The sequence below is a fragment of the Spodoptera frugiperda genome, chromosome 12 (assembly GCF_023101765.2).
Source record: "Spodoptera frugiperda isolate SF20-4 chromosome 12, AGI-APGP_CSIRO_Sfru_2.0, whole genome shotgun sequence".
Lineage (NCBI taxonomy): Eukaryota > Metazoa > Arthropoda > Insecta > Lepidoptera > Noctuidae > Spodoptera > Spodoptera frugiperda.
The window spans coordinates 13,849,978-13,857,713 of NC_064223.1; the positions used below are offsets into that span (position 1 = coordinate 13,849,978).

At 33.3% G+C, this 7,736-nt stretch overlaps 1 protein-coding gene across 1 annotated transcript; it reads left to right on the plus strand.

The window, feature by feature from the left end:
- The first annotated feature begins 225 nt into the window (after window positions 1-225).
- LOC118263156 (U-scoloptoxin(19)-Sm1a-like) lies at window positions 226-6,228 on the plus strand. The gene is made up of 3 exons (XM_035574966.2): window positions 226-423; window positions 1,918-2,064; window positions 6,081-6,228. The coding sequence occupies exons 1-3, from the start codon at window positions 237-239 to the stop codon at window positions 6,209-6,211; spliced, it is 465 nt and encodes a 154-aa protein (XP_035430859.1). The 5' UTR covers window positions 226-236; the 3' UTR covers window positions 6,212-6,228.
- Window positions 6,229-7,736: the final 1,508 nt, after the last annotated feature.

The following is a 7,736-nucleotide window of genomic DNA, read 5'->3' on the forward strand; positions in this document are numbered from 1 at the left end:
GATACCATCTTTAATGCACCGGCTTATACTCGTACACCTAATTCTGTATATTTACACATCCTGTACTTCACGCATCTACACAATTACGCAGCCTGTATTTTATGCGTCAGTCAATGAACTTGAATTTACGATACACAAACAATACATGTATTATAATATATACATATATTATATAACTTAGTTGCAACATAACAATCATTTCACCGATGAATAAAAAGAGCAGGTATTGTGTGTTTATGCACATATACAAGGTAATTTCCAGTAAGTTATCATTCGTCTTAGATAGTTGGGTAAGAGTGGTCGTGTTCAAGAAAATGCATTTCAATATTTTATTTTTTGTTTTAATTTTAAATATTATTCGATCATCGCAACTGTTGGACTCTGATAATAATTACGAATTGGTACCAGTAATGAATCCCATGGGTGAGTTTAATTTTATATTTTATCTTGTGTATCTCAAAAAAAAGGTGTAATTATTTTTATACAATTTTAATTAAAATTAATGATCATGTATAAAAAAATATTACGCTCTTACAAAAGGCTTGTGATTTAAAATTTTATAATAATATATTTAATTTAATTTGTATAAAATTATTTTAAATTATTATTATTCTCCGTCAGTAAAAACTTCAGTATTATTTTAAAACCCACATTTATTATCTCGATTTTCTAAGATTTTTAAATTGTGAATTAAGAATTTACATGTAAATATTATATTGTAAATAATAAAATTAATTCCTTAATAATACTCTAATCAAAATAACTCTACGAATAATGAAATAATTAATTTATTAATATTTCTTCGATCTTATTGTTAGATTAAAATGGCTTATTTTTGTTTGACAACTAACATAATACTTTAAAAAGCTTTGCAAAACTCGTAACAATATAACAACTGTAATATTATTATGTAATGTTTAATCAGTCAATAGTACTATCAGCCCAGTCGTAAAAGTACTGCAATATGTAACGGCTTATCATTTATTGGTAAACAATGCTTTTTAAACATTGCACACTCTTTATTTAATGCCCATTACTAGGTCAGTTAAATAATACAATTTCATCATATTAGGGACATATACAACATAACATATCATGCAATCTTATTGGTGGACATTATACTATTTTAATATTAATTAATGTACCGTCGACATTTTTAAATCATGTCCCATTTTAATTTTAATTTGATTCATAAAAATTACAAAACATTTATCGCATTTGAAAGAGATTTAAAAAATAAAATGATAATTAAATTTATTTGCCTCTTTTATGTCAGAGATATTAAAGTTCGTCAATATTCAAATCCTTTAAAAATCTTCAGCGATTTTTTTTAAAAACCAACTCCAATTGTTACTTTGATTTGTTACATAGCGTCAAAAATACGCACCGTGACAAAAATACTCCCCGTGACAAAAATACGCGCCGTGACAAAAATACGCCCCGTAACAACAGGACGAACTCAAAAACGAAAGCGAACACGGCGTGTAACTACGAAAAAAATCAGGCTTGGTACTGTATATACACGTACACATAAACTCACGATTTTTCCTGTAGACAGAAACCAGAAAGAAAAACAATGTCCACAGAAATCCACCTTGTACGATCCTTACATACATTAGCTCCCATCACACACAGTCCATTTATATTTTATTACATTACACGACAATGTAGTACTTTAGAAATACTCACACCGCAAATTTTTGTACGTATTAAGGTAAAATAGAACTAACACCGAATGATACTTTATGTTTAACCAATTTATAAGTGACAGCCAAAGGTGAGTTAAGGTGCTTTATCACGATAAGTAGGTAACTCTTAGATGGGAAATGGTTTAGTGGGTGGTTGATGAAAAGGGTCTTTGGTGTAAATAAGGAAATATTTCTCAGTTTGTAAATAAATATATTTTGTCAATTACAGCTGGAAACGCACCATTTTTCGAGCTTCCATGCATGATCGTTGGAGGTACTTGCGCCAAACCGATGTATTGCCCAGATGGCACTAGAGTGGGCACAAAGGGTCTGTGTCCAGTTCAACAGCCGCAAGGCATGGAGTGCTGCCGACCAAGTAAGTTGAATTATCTTTGAAACCCTAAGACTAAAGGACTATATCTTTTTTTGCAATTCAAATTTTGTTTGATTAGGTATATATATATATTTTTTTTTTGGTAGATGATTTATATTTCTAAAATTTGTATTTAAAGACTTAATATACGCATTAGTTTTTTTTTCTTAAAATCGTTAACCATTTAGTTAAACATTTTCAAAAAGAGTAGGGAGTTTAGAATGGAGCCTTTCGCTTTGTCTGAAAATGGGCCTAACTAACTAACTGGTAAAAACCGGCGTTATCATCACGTCAACTACTAACTACTTATATATCTCTTATTTTACCATCCAAAAACGACTATAACACCAATATAAAAATAACATTCCTAAATTGCGAGAAATAAACAGGACTAAGTGGAGAGTTCTTGGTTCAGCCGCCAACATTCATCGCGGGTCAGTGAGCTCAAGAACTTTGTTTATACTTCAATAGTTAAGCACCTTATGTAAGTTTCTTTGAGGAAGTATTACGACCCCGTTTTCGCCTTCAGCAATACGGTGGTATTATGAACTTTAACGATCATGAATTAGCAAGAATTTTGTTTGTGCTTTTACTCCTTCATTTGATCCAGTCTTCGCTGGTGAGTGATTGTGTGCCTTCCGAACTAACTTCCATTCCTGAATCACTAAGTGCCGCATTCAGAGACATTTAATGATTATTTAAACTATTCCTTAGTAACAATTTTGTATCGAAAATCGAAAACTAAGGAACTAATTGCTAAGGATTGGGTTAAATAAGCATTAAATGACTCTGACTGCGGTGGTAAAAGTATTATTGGGGTTGAGATTTATTCCCAGTGTATGTTAATGGATTTGGCTTTTACACTTAGGTGTAATTAGATACCCGAAGCTGAGGACAGATTAACGGGTTATCAGGGCTTTCGCTCAAAGCAGGAGTAGGAAGGGGGTGATTTTTAGTCAGTAAGTCCCTAACACTCTCTTTTGCCTCATGTTTTGTCAAGGTTTATAATACTAAATCTTCCGATCGATTTAGATTAATATGGTAAGTCTAACTAGATTAACCCAACCCAACTACAGGAGATATTATAGTGCACAAGTGTGTGCGCAAACACAGGTGCACTCTCTATTCCCTCACTCTCTGAACCTGATGGGTTCGCCTCACCCGAGGTGGGAAGAGCCATTGGATGAAGTTACTCTCTCATTAAAAGGACTTATTAAACAATATTAGAATTGCATGGTCTATGTTTGCATCCATAAGACTCAAACCCAAACCAGAACTAACAAAAAGTGTGTGACGCATTTGGTATTGTTGTATAAAAATCTTCACGGATTACAAGTCTGCTGCGCTAATCATCAGGTGAAACGTCTGCTCATTTACCTCTATACTATAAATAGAATGAGTCAGCCGTAAGCAACTTACCCAGTAGTTTAGTTAACCTGCCTTAACTAGAACAAAAGGAAAAAAACAATATCTATAATTACGTATTATCTTATTCACCTTTTGTTTGGGATTTTCGCTTACCTAGCCTTTAGAATTTCAATAACCCTGTTATGAATATTGACATCACTAAATCCATGAATAGCTATAATATTATATTGTTTTTACTTAATCCTGAAGTCTATTGAAAATCCCTAATGTTTAGATATAAAATCCATTGTTTTTTGAAATCTTTAAACTTAGTTTTAACTAAACTTCTGAAGCGAGTATGTTCACAGTGATGACCGTTTGTTTATTTTTATGAAGCAGCGGATCTGGTAGAGGCAAAACAAGGCGACAAAACAAGTGATGTTTAGCCATACTGCCCATGGACATGCACAATACCGCAGGAGTTTCACGTGCGTTGCCGGCCCTTTATGGACCTTCCTTTTTCTACCTATATAATTTTTATTTTGATTATGATACAATATGTTACGTAACATTCCACTCGCTCAAGAGACAGGCACATGTTGGTATGTTACAATAATTGTAATATTAACTTATCATAAACTATAACAATGTTATGTCTCCCAAGTAATGAGGAATGAGCCTATTGTCATAAACTGGAATCCCAGACAATTATGCTGTGCTACTCTTTTTTATGGTATAAGCCGGTAATCGAGCAGACGGATCACCTGATGGTGAGTAATCGCCGCCGGCCTTTTGGGGGTTAGGAATTTAAGGGTTGTTGGGGAATCGGGAATTAAGAAGATTGCGAATGGGGATAATTGGGCCTCCGGTAACCTCATTTACACAACAAAACATAACGAAAGCGTTGTTTCACGTCGGTTTTCTGTGAGGCCGTGGTATCACTCCGGCCGAGCCGTCCCATTCGTGCCGAAGCATGACTGTTCCACACTTTAAATACTCGTATTGCCAAAATACTATACGAAGAGTTAAATATTGAAGTCTGTATCCAAGGAGGCACACTAATAAACTACTAATGCCATACTCTTGCACTTGCCACGATGGATGCGAATCAAAATTTGAATTTAAAGGTTTAGGTTTATCAGAGAGAACTGTCTGCCTGTCAAATATGTAGACGTTTACCCTGTTTACGTCAACCGCTGAAGGTGTTTTATAGAGTCAAATAAATTCTAATATGCCATCGCTACAAGGTTTAGGGTGCTTTTCCATCAGAGATGTCTTATGGTACATTGTTGTGGAAGTGTGGATGCGTTTGACTTCCACTATTTATATTAATTGGTACTGGTGAAAACGGACTCAGCTGGACCGAATATACAGGGTGTCCCTGAAGTCGACGTCCAACGGGCACTAGATGATCGGCAAGGTTCCAAATGTTATCAGAAAAATATAAAAAAAATTCTAAGTCCTACAGTTTTTAAATTACAGTGACTTATGTGTTATCCACGAAAAAGTACACCCTGTGCCAGTCTTTTGACTCTTGTTGCTACAAATCTTTATTTTTTCGTCTGCAGTCTTCCTTACATTATCCTGAATAGTGCTCCAGTAATATGGAATCATAAATTCTTAGCCAACTGCTTTAGATTGGAAAACATTGTTAGTTTTAGAGGAACCAAATACTCCGAATAAAATTTTCACCTTACTTTAAGTGACTGTACTGTATAAATTATGTATGGCGCTAATAGTGGCAAATTTCACCAAAGTTGGCGCATTTAATAAGGATTATAAAATGGATGATGAAATCATGAGTAGACAGACAATGTTGTTTGACAAGAGATCCTCGCTGATTTTCAACATGATGATAATAAATAGCGTGCAAAGTGCTGTCTAGTGCATACGAGGTTGTAACGTATGATTTGAGTACACTAGAAGAAATATTAGTAAGTTGAAATAAATTCATCGAAACGGAGTTTCGTAGAAAAATCTTTTTTTGTGTCGAATTTAAGAAATAATTTGCAAAGTGCTATACCATTTTATAATCCTTATTAAATGCGCCAACTTTGGTGAAATTTGCCACTACTAGCGCCATACATAATTTATTCAGTACAGTCATTTAAAGTAAAGTAAAAATTTTATTCAGAGTATTTGGTTCCTCTAAAACTAACAATATTTTCCAATCTAAAGCAGTTGGCTAAGAATTTATGATTCCATATTACTGGAGCACTATTCAGGATAATGTAAGGAAGACTGCAGACGAAAAAATAAAGATTTGTAGCAATAAGAGTCAAAAGACTGGCACAGGGTGTACTTTTTCGTGGATAACACATAAGTCACTGTAATTTAAAAACTGTAGGACTTAGAATTTTTTTTTATATTTTTCTGATAACAGTTGGGACCTTGCTGATCATCTAGGGCCCGTTGGACGTCGATTTCAGGGACACCCTGTATACGTTTTATATGAAAAGATGCGTGCTATGGATGTGTGCTATGGATGGCTTCTCTACTATCGATACATCGTATACTAGAGTTGCGCATCTTCCTCGCACAGCTACGTATCAGTGGGAACAGCCACGTAGTTTCACGGCTCAGCTATTACATCTTCGTGGCATAGCTACATAGTACATCTCTGGCGGAAAAGCACCCTTATTGCTATGTATTTAATTACTATTTTGTTTCAGGCACACACGACATAACCTGTCATTCAAAAGGGGGTGAGTGCGTTTCAGACCATTACAAATGTCCACGACTGTTACGAGTGAAAGAGGCAAATGATTGTGGCGTCGGAAATACATGTTGTGCATTCATCTGAATAAATGTTTCTTTGAACTGCTGTTTTATTACTAACCTTATAATATTTCCTTTAACATTTTGTAAAATATTAGAAATAATGGGAAGGATGACATGTCATAATCGTTATGTCATTATCATAATCATAATCATTATGACATACTCATTATGTAATTGACAGATTGTTATGTTATAATAATATTTTCTAATTATTATAAGTTTTAAATCGTCAATCCACTTTTAGCAAGTGTGGTGACTATTGTTCCTTCCTTCTCCGTGTGAGGAGGTAGCATTGTTCAGCAGAGGCACTTAAAAGGCTGATGATGATGAGGGTGATAGGTTCTTGAATTTGAAATTTGTGATGCTTCTGGAACATTATGCTTTGTGGAACTGAACATTTAAAAAGTAAGTTTAATTTAAGCACATTTTAGTTTATACCAAAGTAGAGTCAATAGTGTACTTACTGTATATTTTTTATGTCAAAAATGTTATTACAAGAAACTATGTTTCTGTTGTGATAAAATTCTGTACCATAATTCTACTAATCTAAGTGCTAATAAGATCAAGGTAAGCCTGATATGTACTATCTGTATTGTGTTTCAATGATACAATTTATTAAAAAAATGTTAATTGTGATGTTTTTTTCCATATATTGAACCAAACAAGAGATTTCGACAACATGAATGACAGAGTATATCAATCAAACCAGTTTATCATGGTCTCGCTTTGTTTTATCTTTCCAAACATTAAACAGTCAGTTTATACTGGTTTAGCATAGGTTAATGTGAAGCTATGTGCCTAAGTCCAACTAACTTGTAACTAAATATCTATAATTTTCTTTTGCATGTACAAATATTCAGAATACGAGAAATATATGGAGAGTCTTCCTTGGTACTACAGATACAAACCTCCACATAAATATCCTATACATCATCCAAAACACGAAGAAGTTTATGAAGGACAGTATGAGGATGAGATTCCTGACATTAGAGTGAAAAAAATTGAAGAAATACACGCAGTTACCGCTGTGTTTCTGAGAAAACAAGCTCCTATTCTAGGAGCCCATTAAATTACAGATAAATAATTTGTGTAACGATTATTTGTCGTTTACTAATGATTATTCAATTTGTTAACTGTTCGGTAATATACATACTAATTTTTATGTAATAATTATTATGTCTAAAATATTGTTTTCGATAACATGTCATAATCATTATGTCATTGACCTATTTGTTGTTTTATATTAAAACATGTTTTTATGTTGTTATTTATTTTTTTATTTCACGTATGAGATTTTTTAATAAAAATAGCATCTGCCAAACTGCATAGCAGTTTGTCGGCAGTAGGTTTTCGTGGGTTTCACATTATAACATCCCATATTTTTTTTACTATTTTCAACTATGATTTGTATAAAACGTGTACCACATTTAAAGTTGCAGTGTAATCAATATGTTTAAAAGATCTTGTTTAAAAGCAGAGAAAACATTTTAGAAATTTCGACTGGAATCGTAATAATTTAGCATAGCTAATTTAATTTTATCAAAATT